General features: G+C 39.5%; 1 protein-coding gene across 1 annotated transcript; it reads right to left on the bottom strand.

The window, feature by feature from the left end:
* Positions 1–11,546: 11,546 nt before the first annotated feature.
* On the bottom strand, positions 11,547–11,969 carry LOC142627047 (uncharacterized). Its single transcript, XM_075800834.1, has one exon. The coding sequence runs from the start codon at positions 11,967–11,969 to the stop codon at positions 11,547–11,549; it is 423 nt and encodes a 140-aa protein (XP_075656949.1).
* Between the last annotated feature and the right edge of the window lie 4,572 nt (positions 11,970–16,541).

Here is a 16,541-nt window from a genome sequence, read left to right as displayed (position 1 = left end):
AAAATAAATTACATTGCTTTATTTCCTAGTTACATTCTAAGAAATGTGAAATTGCATATACAATATCATAATCTAGAACCCTTGATCTTGGTTCGGAGGCTAATTTAAGAGATGAGAAGGGATTAAGCACCCATCTCGCCCAGTAAAACCGGTCTCCTAGGTTAAGGTGGCCAACATCATGTCATGTCAAACAAATACAAACAATATGTCATACAAACATGTTAATTTGCAAGAATTGTAAGCAAATATGTGTTTTGAAGGTAATGGCATGTTCATCCAAAAAATCAATGTAAACTAAGAATTCCTAGCCTAGACATGTTCATCTAAGCATGTGAAAAAAAGATAAACAAAGTTGTCATGTTATTTGTCATCAACATAATTCCAAAGAGAAGAAAATAAATAAAACTAAATAAAACATTTAAGCACATTTGATCATCCAAGCAATTATGAAAAGAAGTAAAGGAAAATCCCTTAGACATGTTCATCTAGAGAAAATCAAAATACTTAGACATGTTTGTTCAAGCATTTAACAAAGTAAAACAACTACCTAGACATGTTCATCTAAGTATTCAAGAAAAAGTTGTGTTTTAGCCTAGAAGTGTTCATCTAAGCATTCAAGAGAAAATTTGTGTATTAACCTAGAAGTGTTCATTTAAGCATTTAAAAGGAATATCAATGAGACATATAGGCATGTTAAACATATCATGAAAGAAACAAATAATGATTTGTTAAACATTTATTCTAGCATGTATAGAAAGTTAAAAACGTAATTAACTACTTACCAACATAGAACATAAATTAAAAGGGGGAAGTGATCACTTAAAGAGCTAGGGAGAAAGCAAGGAAGTACTCAACTACAACCCAAGTAAGAACAATTGGTTGCACAACAGCTTTTCTTTTTTGCTTTCTCACTAGCTCTCTAGAGGGAATTCGGGGTCTAGAAAATGGAAGAGGTTTTCTCTATTTATAGGGGAAGGAATGGCTTAGCTTTAAAGCTAAGTTGTTAGCTTTCTTCTGAAGCTAAGGGAGGAGATAAACCTATTTAAATGAGCTGGAATGGATTTGGTGTTGATCCCCATTTGAATTTTGAAAGGAAGTTGAAGATGATGCTGAACTTGTGTTATTTTCTGCACCTGTTTCTTATTTTGGTTCTAACTTTCTGCTCAAAATTCCAATTGATTCAAAATTAGTGTTTTCTGAAAGGGAATTCAATTATCTACAACTTTGAAATAAATAGAGAAAACCAAATTTCAACGATTTCCAGGCTAAAAATTTGATTTAAGTTGCCGCTGAAAATAGTAACGTTTTTTGAGCGTTTTTCTGTTTTTTGAATTTTTTCAAAGAATGTATCTGTTTTCCTATCCAACTTGTTTTTCAAAAAATTTCTTCTGAAGCTAAAGGAAGAAATAAGCCTATTAGATAAGCTTGATCAGATTGGGTGTTGATCCTCATTTGAAATTTTGAAAGAAAATTGAAGATGATGCTGAATTTGTGTTATCTTCTGCACCTGTTTCGTATTTTGGCTCTAAATTTCTGTTCAAAATTCTAATTGATTCAAAATTAGTGTTTTATGAAAGGAACTTTAATTCTCTACAACTTTTCCAGAAATAGATAAAATCAAATTTCAACGTTTTCCAAGCCAAAAATGCGATTCAAGTTTCTGCTGAATATAATAACGTTTTTTGAGCATTTTTTTTTTTAAAAATTTTTCATGGATCATATCTTTCTCTCTCCAAATTGTTTTTCAAAAGAGCAGATAAGATGCCATAAAGGAAAACATTTTTTATTAAAAAAAAATGAAATCCAATCAAAATTCACACTTAATTAATTTTAAATTAATTCTTATTGGAACCAATCAAAATTAAGTGTTTAAAATAGGACGTGATTAGACCCATCGTGTAGGTGAGCCATGATCATTGAAAATTGATTGTATGATAACTTTTGATCAGGTGATCCGATCAAAACCCATGACATACCATTATGATTGTTAGAGCATCAAGATTTGTTTTGTATCACAAATCTGAAGATCTACCGGTTGGTTAAATGTAAGTTGTAAATTAGGGTGTCAATAGAGTTTGAGTTTAAGTTTAAGTTGGATTTTTTAGAAAGATAAAGTTTCACTTTTTGTTAAGTTTGAATTAAACAAAAATAATTTTGTTTAAAAATAATGATGAGTTTAAGTTTAAGTTGGACTGTTAGAGAGATAGAGTTTCATTCCTTATTAAGTTTGGACTAAACAAAAATAATTTTATTTTAAATAAAATGATAATTTTATTTAAATATTGTGCTCACGTGAAAAATTGTAAGAGTTTCAAAGGTTTCGGTTTATATATATATAAGTAAAAAATGTTTGACTATTGAACCCCCAGTAAAAGGAGAAGAAAATATTGTGGATTGATTTGGGGGGAAAAAAAGGGGGGTTGAACCTGAACTCCAACACCCCAAGAACTCCAACACTCCAACTCCAACTTTTAGATAATAGTATAACTCTAAAGTAAGGACACTTCACAACTCATAGACAATTCATAGAAATATTTCATCAAACACATAATTTGCATTACAAACCCATTAACGAAAATACAAATATAAAGACAAACCCAAAACAAATCATTGAAAATACTATCAAACAAAACACACAAAGAAATCAAACAAAACCCACAAAACAAATCAAATGAAACCCAAACAAACTCACAAAAAAAAAACCCACAGAGAACCCTTTATGGATTCAAAATTAGTAGAAAGAGAGAAATATAGAGGTTAAAGAGGAAGAGAAGAGTTGAGAGAGAAGAAGAGCTTTTGGCGAGGAAGAGAATGATGGAGAAACACAAGCCGATTAAGAATGGAGGAACGTGCATATGAGGGATTTCCAAATTCTACGGTTGTGAGGATATTTGAAAATCAACGGATTTGACAAATGGCTGAATATTTATTCCATAAGGACCAATTTGACCTAATCGGACCTTGGAATCCTGGTTGGATTTGGGCCAAATCCAAATTCTTCTCCTTTTAAGTTACCCAAACAAAGAATATGGATTTGGCCCCTCAAATCCAAATCCTAGCCAAAATCCCATGGCATCCAAACATACCAATAAAGTATTTTTTAGGGAATTTCACATGTTGTCCCATTTTTTTTGTATATTTATTTATTTTCGATTATACATATTTGGGGGCTATGTAATAATAAATGGAATGGCGAGGACATAATGTTTATCATATTTTACTTTTTTTTTTATTGTGTTTCTTCTTAAAGTGGGTGAATTAATCATTACATATTTATCATGGTTTCCTTAAACATAAATAATTTGTAGAAAAATAATGAGGCAAAATTACAATTTCTTTTTTTACCAAAATTGTTGCTGTAAGGACGCAATTTGGTGCCCAAGCCCAAAAGGAAAATGTTTTTGGTCCAAAGAGCTCAGTACAATGAATTTGTAGAGAGTGAGCTAAAAAAACTAGGCTTTAATGAATTAGATAATAATTACAGTGAGCCTAGATGATAAGAAAACAAGAATAAACTGGTTTTGCCCAAAGAAAATTATCATCGGCACAGTCTGAGGAGACTAGTTCTTATATACTCCCTTGCAAGGGGCTTCTTCCTCTATTATATACTCCGTCTTTTTTCATCCCCACCATCCACGTGTAGGTCAAGTTGTTGGTTTTGATCATTGTCTCATCAACACCTTCTTGAAGTCTTTGGGAGTAGCTGTAAGGCTGCTGGCCATTGTTTAGGTATCACCTTCACATTAATGCGGCTAGAGGGTTAGCTGCAGAGCATTCAATGCGGTGGTAGCAGCTTTCCCTTAGATATTTCTTAGCTTCCCTTCGTCCTATGTTTCCCTGATGTTTATCCTTATCAATAGAACCTTCTGAAGCATTACCCTCGAAGGCAGACCAACCCTTTTGACCTCCACTTTGCTTAGCTAAGGAGGAATTCCCCCTTGGACTACCTTCCCAAACCTTTGTAGTCATAGTTTGCTCGTGGAGCTCTGATTCTTAGGTCTTCCCTATCGTCTGTCTGTCCTTGAATCACTAAGCATCCTCGGACAAGGCCAACGGCCCAATATATATTGTTGTGCCCTTTATCCCTACAATAGCCCCTCAAAATTTCATTCTTTTGCTCCTCTGAAAAGAAAGGAATTTTGATACTATAATCTTTATTCTGCTTTTCCCTCACATCATTCTTGTCTGTGTAGGTGTCTTTTCAATTGCCTAGAAGCACGCTCCTGATACTTCGGCATCCGAAACGCCACTCAATTAATTCCTGCGGCTCTATGTTCCCTACATTCTACAATACAATGGGGATCCAACGACTGGGAATTTTTACTTCGAGTGGGAATTCTCCCGCTTGCTTTTTTCTCTCATATATATATATATACTGTTCATAGACCTCATTCACTTCACTTTTTGTACTCAAAAAATTCAAGAGTTAGTCCGAGGAGCCTTTTTTCCTTCCCATAACTTGTTTAGCAATCTTTTCTTCCTTCCTTCTCTTTGGTCCTTTCTCTTTTTATTTTGTTCATTTAGATATTTTTCTTCCTTGGCCTATCCCATTTCATCTCGTCTCTTTAGTTTCTTTACTTTTCTTTGCATATATGGGGAGATTTGCTTATCTAGTAAACACCATCGAGGGTCTAGAGAGTTTTAAGACTCTATACCGAATCCCACTAGGGTTTCCATTAGGTACTGTAGACAAGGGGATTGGTATACTCAGAGGCAGGAGGGAGAAGTGGTAATCCCAATGATTGCTTTCATAGAGGGAGGGATGAGAATCCCCATGGAAAGAGTCACTAGGGACTACCTAATAGCCCATAGGTTAGCCCCACCCAATGCGCCCCTAACATGTTTAGAATTTTAGGTAGCGTAGATGCCCTTAACGAGAAAATGGGCTTAAACCTCACCCATCACGATGTCAACTGGATTTACAACCTTCACCTCTATAAAGGGCAGGGATGTTACTTAAAAACTAGGGTTCCTGAGGTTAGGCTCATCTCATGCCTCCCTGATTCCAACAAAGGCACGAACAAAGACTTTCTAATCATCTCAAGGGAGTGGCACGATGGTCTCCACTGCCTAACAAGGGATGGGATACCAGGTGGGGTTCTTAGGTCTAGGTTTATTACTCCAAAATCACCATTTTTTCTCTTTTACCTCTTTTGCATCCTTTTCTCTCCGTTTGTGTTTGTAATTGAAATTTTCTTTGATTCGTGCCATTTTTCTGACAAAAATTTTCTTTGTTTTGTAGATAAGAGCACGCCGTTGTTCCAAACCTAAGTCTTGTCAATCAGCGAGACCTAGAAAAAATACTTAAAGCCGAGGTCTTCATTCACAGTGACGGTCAATTAAGCCCACCTCATCCTCAGCTACAACCCTCTTTCGTCCAGTTTTCAGGTGCCAAAGTGCGTGATCAAGGCGAAAGATCAGCACTAGCACCAGATAAGTGTTGCTGCTCCGGGTTTCCTTACCACCGGCCCTACTCTAAGAGGTGTACTTGAAGTAACCCTGCCATCTCAGTATATAGTCGAAGAAGCCACCTCTTCCCAGCTTGCCATCAAAGAAGAAGAGGAGGAAGAGATAATTGATGTCTTAGATTTCGATGGCGATTTCGAAGTTTTTAACCTACCCTCCTCCTCGGAAAGCCCGGTTGGTGACCTTAGCCTTCTTCCCCTAGCACAAGTAAGTCACTTACAAGAAGATCCCGCCATCTCGGATGCAATGGTAATCCAACGCAGGACCAGATCGAGTCTTCGGGACCTGATGGAGTCCCAAGTAGAAAGCCATGAGGCAGAAAAAACTGCCCAAACCAAACTTCCCACCCTTCCACCCACCCAAGCTCAATGACCTTACCCTGCTGATCTCAAAAGGAAGAGGGATCAAAGAGGTAAGGAGGTGGTGGAAGAGGGAAAAAGCCACTCCTCCAAGAAGGCCGAGCCCCAAAAGGGAGCCAAACAAGCCAGAATAACGCAGACAGTAGTGGAGAAGAGAGGCAACTCTGAGATAGCTGTTCTAGCTTGGTCTCCTGCTCTGTTGTTGGACAAAGCTGCCCTGACCGCTAACGCCTCCATCAGGGATTTCTAACAAGGGAGGGCTGGTTATTGAGAAAGCATGAGGTGTTCCTCAGCCTGAAGAGGGACCTCGCTCTGGTAAGACCACCAACTACCCCCTTTTATCTTATTATTGTTATATTATTTATTTATTTTTTACTTGTACTTATACTTGACTTCTCTAACTTGGGTATTTTTATTTTTTCTTTATTTCTTTGAAAGGCTGTCCAAGCTACACATAGAGTTGAGGAAATAGTCATTAGCTCCCATAAATCAATGAAGGAGGAGAGGCTAGGCGCATTGTTGCTGTGAAGGCTTTTGAGTTAGCAGAAAAAAGGACACAAGAGCTTAATACTAAGCTAACCGAGGCTAAGAAAAGTGCCGAGGCCGCTTCAAACGGGGCAGAGAAGTAGGCGGAGGCTTAGCGCAAGTAGCTTTGTCAGGCCGAGGACGAGCTCGTCATTTCAAAAATCAAATAAAAGTCCTAACAAAGAAATTGGAGGAGGCCGAGAAGGCTAAGGACCAAGCTGAGCAAGATAGGTATGAGGCCGGAGTGGCATAGACCGACGAGGCCCTCAGGGCTGAGGTATTGGAGGTGTGTAGGTACTATTGCCTCCAGGTGTGGAACAAAGCCCTCAACCAAGTTGGGGTTGAGGCCTCTTCTGCCCTCAGGAGAGCAGAGAGTGTGTATTACCCTTCTACCATCCGTGCTTCTAGCTCCTCTGTCCCCAAAGCTGACACTGCTTCCAAGGAGGCAGATACTGGCAAGGACAGCCCAGCTAAGGTCCCTCCTTCTTCTGGCAGTCCGTCCAAGGAGGCCGAGTAGCCTGAAATTATTGAAAAAGAAGTTGACACAACCAAGGAAGTGGCCCATGATGTCACCCAGCCTCCAGCTGCCCCTAAGGACCCCTCCAAGGAGAAAGAGGCCCCCCATAATATGGAGCTTATCCTCGCCACTCTACCCATGCCTACCAAGGAGGACCCCAAGGGTAAAGGCCCAACTTCTTCAACAACAGCCCTTGCCCAGCTCGTCAAGGCCCCAACAAAGGACAAACTTGTACTTAGGATTAAGTAGTTCTTAGAGTAGTAGTTTTTTTTTTTAATTGTTGTTTCTGGCCTCCCAAATTTGTAATAAAATTTCCTTTTTTTCTTCAAGGCTTGGTTCAATGACAGTCATAGAGTTTTTATTATACATGTTTTATGTAAGTTTCTAACATATCCTATATTTTGCTTTACACTTAACTGATATAAGAATAAGGAATAATAGTGTCTGAATTGACACATGTATATGTATCTAACTTTTTTAATAATCATTTGTGCAAATGACAACATCATTGCCCTATTTCGCATAATTAATTAAGGAATATATGAAGCTCTCCAAGTTTACATTTTTCAACCAGAAATGACTTTAACTTAGAGAACATACCTTTCACACAAAAACAAAAACGAAATATAATTTAATTCAGTTATCCTTATAAGTGATAATGTAGTTGTCACCTCCTATACAATCACCAACAGATTTGGCAGAAACATCCAAGTTTATAATCTCAACAAATTATACTATCAGCTTCACAAACATACATTAGGCATAACTTAAAAGACCCTGCATATCATTGGACTTTTAATTGATCCCAGAGAATGGTGGAGCATTCCGTTCATACTTGGTTCCACCCAGCCTTCCCTTTAGCAGTAGATTTAAAGAATGGTAGATGATAATTAGCTTATGAACTAATCGGGGACTCACTTGCAAATGCTTTATGTGACGTACAAGTGTTTCCCTTCTCTTAGATTACCACAATGAGGATCTTGATTGGACAACATAGCTAGACTGGTTACTAATTTACCCAAGGCAAGTGATTCAAGGAACCTAACATGGCCGAGGTTTTGTTTAGCATTTAGTTAAATAATAAGAAATATTAATTTACCCAAGGTATGTGGTTCGAGGAGCCAGGCATGTCCGATGTTTTGTTTAAAACTTAGACAAATAAAAAGAAGTATTAATTTACCCAAGGTATGTGGTCCGAGGAGCCAGGCATGACTAATATTTTGTTTAATACTTAGACAAATAATAAGAAGTATTAATTTACCCAAGGTATGTGGTCCGAGGAGCCAGACATGACCAAGGTTCTGTTTAATACTTGGACAAAATAAAAAGAAGTATTAATTTACCCAAAGTATGTGGTCCAAGGAGTCAGGCATGACCAAGGTTCTGTTTAATAATTAGACAAATAATAAGAATTATTAATTTACCTAAGGTATGTGGTCTAAGGAGTCAGGTATGATCAATGTTCTATTTAATACTTAGACAAATAAAAAGAAGTATTAATTTACCTAATGTATGTGGTCCGAGGAGTCAGGCATGACCAATGTTCTATTTAATACTTAGACAAATAATCAATGCAACAAATAAAATCATAAATAAAATATGGTAGAAATGCATTTCATTAATAGTAATACATTCACAGGTTATTTACATTCCAGGGGCGTGGTACCATTTTTTTCATTTAGATCTTCTAGGAAATATGATCCTATACCAGCTATCGAGGTGATACGGTATGACCCTTTCCAATTGGACCCTAACTTCCCCCATGCTAGGTTCTTTGCGGTACCCAAAACCTTCCGCAATACCAAGTCTCCAGGAGCTAATGGTCTTAACTTCACATTTGATTTGTACCCCTGCTTAAACTTTTTTCTGATAATATGTCAACTGAACCATAACATTTTCTCTTCGCTCGTCAACCAATTCCAAGCTCTTTTCTAATAACCCGTCATTACTTTCCGGAGTAAACAAGCTTGTTCTCAGCATTGAGAATCCAATTTTTAGAGAAATTATAGCCTCGGCCCCATAAGTCAAAGAGAAGGGAAATGAGTATTAAGGAAAGATATTCAACTCCGGCTTATCCCCAGGAGAATGGACAGACCGAGGCTGTGAATAAACCTCTTAGCATCCACATCTTTGATGTTTGCCAGGGGCTTAGCTTTGACCCATTTGGTGAAGTAATCAGTGCCAACCAAAAGCCATTTTCTATTCCCTGTTGCTTTAGGGAAAGGTCCTATAATGTCCAAGCCCCATTAAGCAAAAGGTCAGGGACTAGAGAGAGGATTAAGGACGCCCCCAGGCTGATGAATGTTTGGAGCAAACCTTTGGCATTGGTCATACTTCCTCACATATTCTTGTGCTCCCTTTTGCATGCTTGGCCACCAATATTCTTGAGTGAGGGCCCTGTGGGACAATGATTTGCCCTCCGTATGACTTCCACAAATCCCTTCATATAATTCTTCTAAAAGGGGTTCTATTGCCTCGAGATGGACACATAACAAACATGGCCTAGAAAAAGAGCGTTTGTACAATTTTTGATCATTGGACAACCAAAACCGAGGAGCTTTTCTTCGTACTTTATCAGCCTCTCCTTTCTCCTTGGACAAAATGTCGTCCTTAAGGAATATAACCACGGGATCCATCCAACTAGGTCCCACCCTAATCTAATGAATCCGTGCATCCTCCTTCTTCACCTCGACAGGTTTACACAAATCTTCAACCAGGATAATCTAAGGTAAACCTCGGGCCGAGGAGGTTGCGAGCATGGCTAGAGAGTCAGCATGAGTATTTCTGCTTCGAGGGATTTGCTGTAAGGCGAAAGACTTGAACCCTAATTGTAAGTGTTTGACCTGACTCAAATACTCTTGCATTCTTAGATCCCTAGCTTCCAATTCCCCCCTTACCTGTCCAACAACCAACTTGGAATCTGAAAATAGCTCTACCACCGTTCCTACCATTTTTTGAATCATAGTCATCCCTACCAACAAAGTTTCATATTTAGCCTCGTTGTTTGTGGCTGAGAAACCCAACCTTAAGGATTTCTCAATAAAATTCCCTTTAGGAGACACCATGACTAACCCCACCCTAGAACCTCTTTGATTAGCAGCACCATCAACATATACCCTCCAAGACAAAGGCTCTTGTGAGGAGACCACTCCAACTGATTTTCCATCCATGGTTTGCTTTTCTCCCTCTTCTTCCTAAGGAGGTTCAGCAAACTCGGCCACCAGATCCGCAAGGACTTGGCCCTTAATAGAGGTGCAAGGCATATACTTGATATCGAAAGGTCCCAAAATTGTATCCCATTTGGCAATCCTTCCTGTGTAAGCAGCTCTCCGAAGTAGAGTTTGAAGAGGAAGTAATGAGGGAGTTTATGAGTAGCATGCACCACCGCCAATATGGCCTTTTCCAATGGTAGGCACCGAACCTCTGCTTTATGTAAAGACTTGCTCACTTAATAGACTGGCCTTCGCACCCCGCCGTCTACCCGTATTAGTACCAAGCTAACTACATGGGGAGCCACAACAATGTAAGCAAACAGGACCTTATCTTCTTTAGGCTTGGACATGATGGGTGGTCAAGAGAGGTATTCCTTCAACTGCTGAAAGGCCAGGACACATTCCTCGATCCACTCAAACCCTTTCCACTTATTCAACAACTGGAAGAAATGTCAGCACCTGTCTACTAGCCGAGAGATAAATCAGTTCAAGGCAACAATCATTCCTGTTAACCTCTGGACTTCTTTGGGGTTCTAAGGAGGCTATAGACTGTTAATCGCTTTAATCTGGTCATGATTGACTTCAATTTCGCGATGAATGACCATGTATCCCAAAAAATTTCCTGAACCAACCCCAAAAGAGCACTTAGGAGCGTTAAGGCGGAGGTTGTGTTTTCTCAATATTCCAAAGATATATCTGAGGTCATTAACGTGCTCGGATTCTAGCTTACTCTTTGCCACCATATCATCTATATAAATCTCAATATTTTTTCTAGTTATGGCACAAACATCCTGGTCATCATCCTATGATAGGTGGATCTTGTGTTCTTTAAACTAAAGGGCATCACTTTGTAGTGGTAATTTCCAGTAAGAGTAACAAAGGTTGTTTTCTCTTGATCATCCAAAACTAAAGGTATCTGATGGTACCCTTGGAAGGCATCTAAAAAGCTCATCCGAGGATGGCCTATAGTGGCATCCACTAGCTAATCAATCCGAGGCATAGGAAATCGGTCCTTAGGGCATGTTTTGTTCAAATCCATGAAATCTACACATACTCGTCATTTCCCGTTTTTCTTCTTCACCATCACCATGTTGGCCAACCACTCAAGGTAGAACACCTCGTTAATAGCCCCAGTCTGCTTGAGCTTGATTACCTCCTCCTTGACAACCTTAGAATGCTCTTTAGATGAGCGTCGAGGTGGTTGCTTTTTGGGGATGATGATTGGATTAACATTTAAATGATGGAAAATGAAATTTGGATCCACCCAGAAGCTTCATAAGTGCTCCAAGCAAACACATCAATATTCTTCTTAAGAAACACTATTAACTCCTCTTTCTCCCAGGGAGGCAGTTGAGCTCTGACTTGGAAAAACCTTTCTATGTCATTATCTATAACAATTTTTTCTAACTCCTCACTCTTTGCCACTTCTGTTGCCTCATCCACAAATAAAACCGTTATTTTTTATTGCTATAAGCCCTCTCCAGCAGAGGCCGAGGACTCCATCCAATTTGGTGCCATAGATTGGCTTCTAACCACTTCCTTCACCTTGTCCCCTGATGGGTATTTCACATTGAGATGCAGAGTGGAAGAAACGGCCCCCATGGCATGAAGCCAGGGTCTCACCACAATGGCTGTATAGGGGGAGTAAGCATCCACAATAATGAAGTCCACTTCGACCACCTCTGAACCTACCTGGACCGGTAGCCTAATCTGACCCATTGAGACAACAACTTTTGCATCAAAGCCTACCAAAGGTGACTCATAACTTACCAAATCCTCAAGTTTCAACTTTAGCCCCTTGTACAAATCAGGGTACATGATTTCTGCTCCACTGCCCTGATCCACCAACCCCCTCTTCACATCATAGCCCCCTATTCTAAGAGTGACCATAGGGCATCGTCGTGTGGCTGCATGGTTCCAACCTTATCTTCATTAGAGAAACTCAATGCTGGTCGGACCTCCATGCTACTCCTCTTTGGTGTAGGGGAGGAGTCCTCTGCGAGTGGCTGAACTATGGACATTACCCTAGAGGGGTAGGATCCAGTCCTTCCCGAAGCAGCAAGAATAACGCTAATTGTGCCTAGAGGTGGCTTTGAAGAAGCATCACTTTGAGACCCTAACCCTGCCTAGCCTCCTTGCTCATTGAGGTGATATAAAAATTACTTTAACTTACCACCTCGGACCAGCTACTCTACGTGATTCCACAAAGTTCTGCAATCTCTGTAGTACACCTTCGCTCCTGGTGGTATTAGCAGTGAAGGCTTTGGTTACGCCTCGTGGGGTCTCCTTCCATTTTATTTGGCCACTCAAAATATGGCTCGTACTTAATTTTTTCTAAGATTTGATGCACTGGTTCCTAGAATATCATGTTAACCACTTGAGTAGCAGTAACCCCAGATTGCCCAAAAAAATCCCGCTGAGGACGATTGTTATTGTACTTTTCCGACCTCAAGTTCCTCTTATCCTGAGAGACCACCTTAGCCTTGCCTTTACCTAGCTATTAGTCCTCCTCAACCCGCTTATACTTGTCAATGCGGTCCATGAGTTGACGCACACTTTTGATGGGTTTTCCAATTAAAGACTTCCTCAAATCATGCTCGGCAGGTAGGCCGACCTTAAATGTCCTTATAGCTACGTCGTCAAAACCCATCTATTTCATTGAACATTCCTAATATCGGTTAGAGTACGTCTTCAGGGTTTCTCCCTCTCGCATAGTCATAGACAACAGAGAGTCCAAATGTTAAGGACCTTTACTGCAGGTGACAAAACAAGAATCGAAGGCTCTTGTAAGTTCTTTCAAGGAGGCAATAGATCCTTCCTCCAGACCATTAAACCATCTCATCACCATGGGACCCAAACTGGATGGGAACACCTTGCACATCAAGGTTTCATTTTTTGGAGTGAATAGCCATCCTCTGGTTAAAGTGGCTCACATGCTCCACAGGGTCTGTCCTGCCATTTTAGATAGTAAACGTTGGCTGAGTAAACCGCCGAGGAAGCTTCCCTCTCTCAATCCTTCAAGTAAAAGGTGACTTAAAGATCTGATTCAGGGCCTTACTCATAGCATCGTTGCCTAGGCCCCTGTGAGATGGACATTTCCTTCTTTGGCCATAGTAGAGCTCCTCGTCACACGAAAAAGACTCACTGGGGGGAGTCCTTGACCTAGGCTAGTAGCTATTATCACTGTCACCACCAAAAGAATGGTCAGAACTAGAGGGAGTTCCCCTACGCCGCTCGCGGTGCAACCTCCTACGTTATTGGTCAATCTTCAGTTGCATGCTTCTAGTATTTTTTTCATGGGAGATGTGACTTCCACTACAAGACTGGCTCCTACTAGTGTGTGTGGTGTGCACACTAACCTCTTGGTCCCTTCTCCGCTTAAGATTGACGAAGTGATCTTGACATTGAGACCCAACAGACTCCTCCCGATTTGGCCTTGTGCCCGCTATAACTGAATGCTAATCTCACCAAAGCTCAAGTATTTCCCATAGATAGCGCTAATTGTAAGGACGCAATTTGGTGCCCAAGCCCAAAATGAAAAGGATCTTGGCCCAAAGAGTCCAATACAATGAATTTGTAGAGAGTGGGCTAAAAACTAGACTTTAATGAATTAGATAGTAATTATAGTGAGCCTAGATGATAAGAAAATAAGAATAAACTGGTTTTGCCCAAAGAAAATCGTCATCAGCACAGTCCGAGGAGACTAGTTCTTATATATATATATATCTTTAGAATTTGGTTACAAGTCCAGTTCTTTTGGCTACAGTGTTTTTTCTCTCAAATCTTTGATCCCTTTTGCAAGGGCTTCTTCCTCTATTAAATACTCCGTCCTTCTTCATCTCCACCATCCACGTGTAGGTCAAGTTGTTGGCTTTGATCCCGATCCCATCAGCATCTTCTTGAAGTCTTTAGGAGTAGTTGTAAGGCTGTTGGCCACATTAATGCGGCTAGAGAGTTAGCTGCAGAGCATTCAATGCGGTGGTAGCAGCTTTCTCTTAGATATTTTTTTTAACTTCCCTTCGTCCTACGTTTCCCTAATGTTTATCCTTATCAATAGAACCTTCCGAAGCGCTACCTTTAAGGGAAGACCAAACCTTTTGACCTTTGCTTTGCTTAGTCGTGGAGGAATTCCCCCTCGGACTATCTTCTCAAACCTTTGCAGTCATAGTTTGGTCGTAGAGCTCTGACTCTTACGTCTTCCCTATCGTCCGTCTGTCCTCTAACAAGACCCACGGCCCAAAGAAACTAATACGAAAGGGTCTTGTGCAAATTTGGATTAAGATCAACTGTGAGAATGCAGAATGCTTGACATTTGGTAATTTTGATATGAAAACTCATGGGTCCACTAAATATAACAAGGTAATTATATTTTGAGGAAAAATTCTTTTCTATTGACACTTTCTAGTGTCTCCAAATTCAAATCACTATGCCTATTACAACTATCAAACTATTATATATATATATATATATATATGTGTGTGTGTGTGTGTGTAGCAGATGGATGCTACGGAGTATTTACCATTATATTTAAATTATGTGTTTTTTTGGATTTTGATGAGTTATTCTTTCATTCTATTATTATGTTTAATTTTTATATGCTATTAAGATAAGTATATAATTTTTTTTTCCTAATGCAAACTCAAAAGGTGTGACAATATACGGTGAAGTGGGGAGAGTATAGGAGGAAATTATTCATAAAAGGGAAAAAAGGAAGAGAGATAGAGAATCAGGTAGATACTATATCTGCAAGACATTCTAGTGTCCGTAGGAGATATCAAAATTTTCAATTAAATCATAATTTGAGAAATAAAGCAATTCATGTAGAGCCGGGCTGGCCCTTCCCTTAGGCGAGTTAGCCAATTGCCTAAGGCCCCCAAGTGGAAGGGAGGCTCCCAAATTTTAAAAAATAAGGGGTAGTAGGGGCAAAAAAAAAAAAAAAAAAATTAGTATCAGATTTTTGACAAAAATCTGGCACATCTTTTTATCCAAAAAACAAAAATTTTGGTAAATTTGGTTAAACATTGTTATCCTCTGGATAAACCAAAAATCATCTAGATAAACTACAAAACAATCACAAATCAAAACAAATAAAATAATTCAAACCCTAAAAATTTTACCTTTCTCTCTACTCTCCGCCTCTCTTTGTCTCTCATTCTCTCTGATTCCACTCCACTATTCACTTCTCATCTGCTCAACGGCTCAAGCAACTGAAGCAAGGCAGCAAGCCTGGACCGCCTCTCTCAACTGCTCAAGCTGTCAAGCAAGCTTTCTCGGTTTGGTTTCTCCGCCAGACGCCAGTCCGCCTCTCTCATTCTTTCTCTGAACTCTCCGCCTCCCTCATCAGTTAACTGCTCACCAGCCGTTCACTCAGTTCAGGTATAAATATTTGGGGTTTGGTTTGGGCACTTTGCCTTGTAATAAGATTGAAATTGGGCCCTGGTTTTGTAACATTTTTGGGCCTTTTGCCTTCAAGTTTTTGTTCCTTTTATTTATTTTAATTTTAAAGCCTGGTTTTGTAATTGTAATAACTAATAAGATATTAAGATTCAGCAGCCCTTTTTTTTTTTTGGTTATAGATAGGATTTGTGTAATAGATAGGATCCATTTAATCTCTCTAAATCCTTCAGAACCCTCACAACTTCAGCCAGAACCACCTCAGGTTCTGTATTGTCAACTCCAACCATTCCTGCCAGTAACTCGAGCCTCTTTATTGTTCCCTCTTCACATACTAATTCATTAATGCTTTGCTCATCCTCCCATGAATCATATAAACAATATCCTCTTCAAGACAACATGATGATTCAGCATCTGACTTCAAATCAGAATCATCATCAAGTATGTCAGATAGCTCAGATGAATCTCCTCCGTTGAGTGTCTCCAATACAATAGAGTTGGTTCTATCGGCCCTGGATCTCTCAAGAGCATTAAAAGCAGTAAACTTCACGCCATTGAATTCACTCAAGTGGGTTTCAGGCTTTGAGAACAAAGCTGTGATGAGTGTGATGGAAATCATGGAATGGTTGGAATGATCAAAGAAAGTGTATTGATGTATACCATTACAGCACCAAGTTGGGTCCTCTGGGTTGTCTCTTGCAGCCATTGTTAAGTGTGTTCCAACTTCCAAGACTGCCCTGCAAAAGTTGCAAGGAATTGTTGTTTTTTTTTTTACATGATAGAATTATATTCTATCTTAATTTAAATGTATATGTGTGTGAGTCTTCCTTCTGGAGACTTGAACCCAGACCTTTACCCCCACACCCTACACCCCATACCCCACAAGCACTTATACTTGTGGAGTGCCAATCGCACCAAAGATGTGCGGTGATTAAAAATACTATAAGTAGAGAGCCTTACGAAAGTAAGGCCTAATAGAGTAATGTAGGTAGAGAAACCGAAGAGTTTTGAAGGAATTATGATAACCATGATGATGGTTTCAAATACTATGCAATGACGTCAAGGTTA

The sequence above is a fragment of the Castanea sativa genome, chromosome 1, assembly GCF_040712315.1.
Source record: "Castanea sativa cultivar Marrone di Chiusa Pesio chromosome 1, ASM4071231v1".
Taxonomy (NCBI): domain Eukaryota; kingdom Viridiplantae; phylum Streptophyta; class Magnoliopsida; order Fagales; family Fagaceae; genus Castanea; species Castanea sativa.
Note: the sequence above shows the minus strand (reverse complement) of the source record. Positions and strands in the feature narration are given on the sequence as shown.

What these genes read in the sequence shown, in the direction of transcription:
- LOC142627047 (XM_075800834.1), bottom strand. Translation starts at nt 11,969, where the DNA reads ATGGTCACTCTTAGAATAGGGGGCTATGATGTGAAGAGGGGGTTGGTG.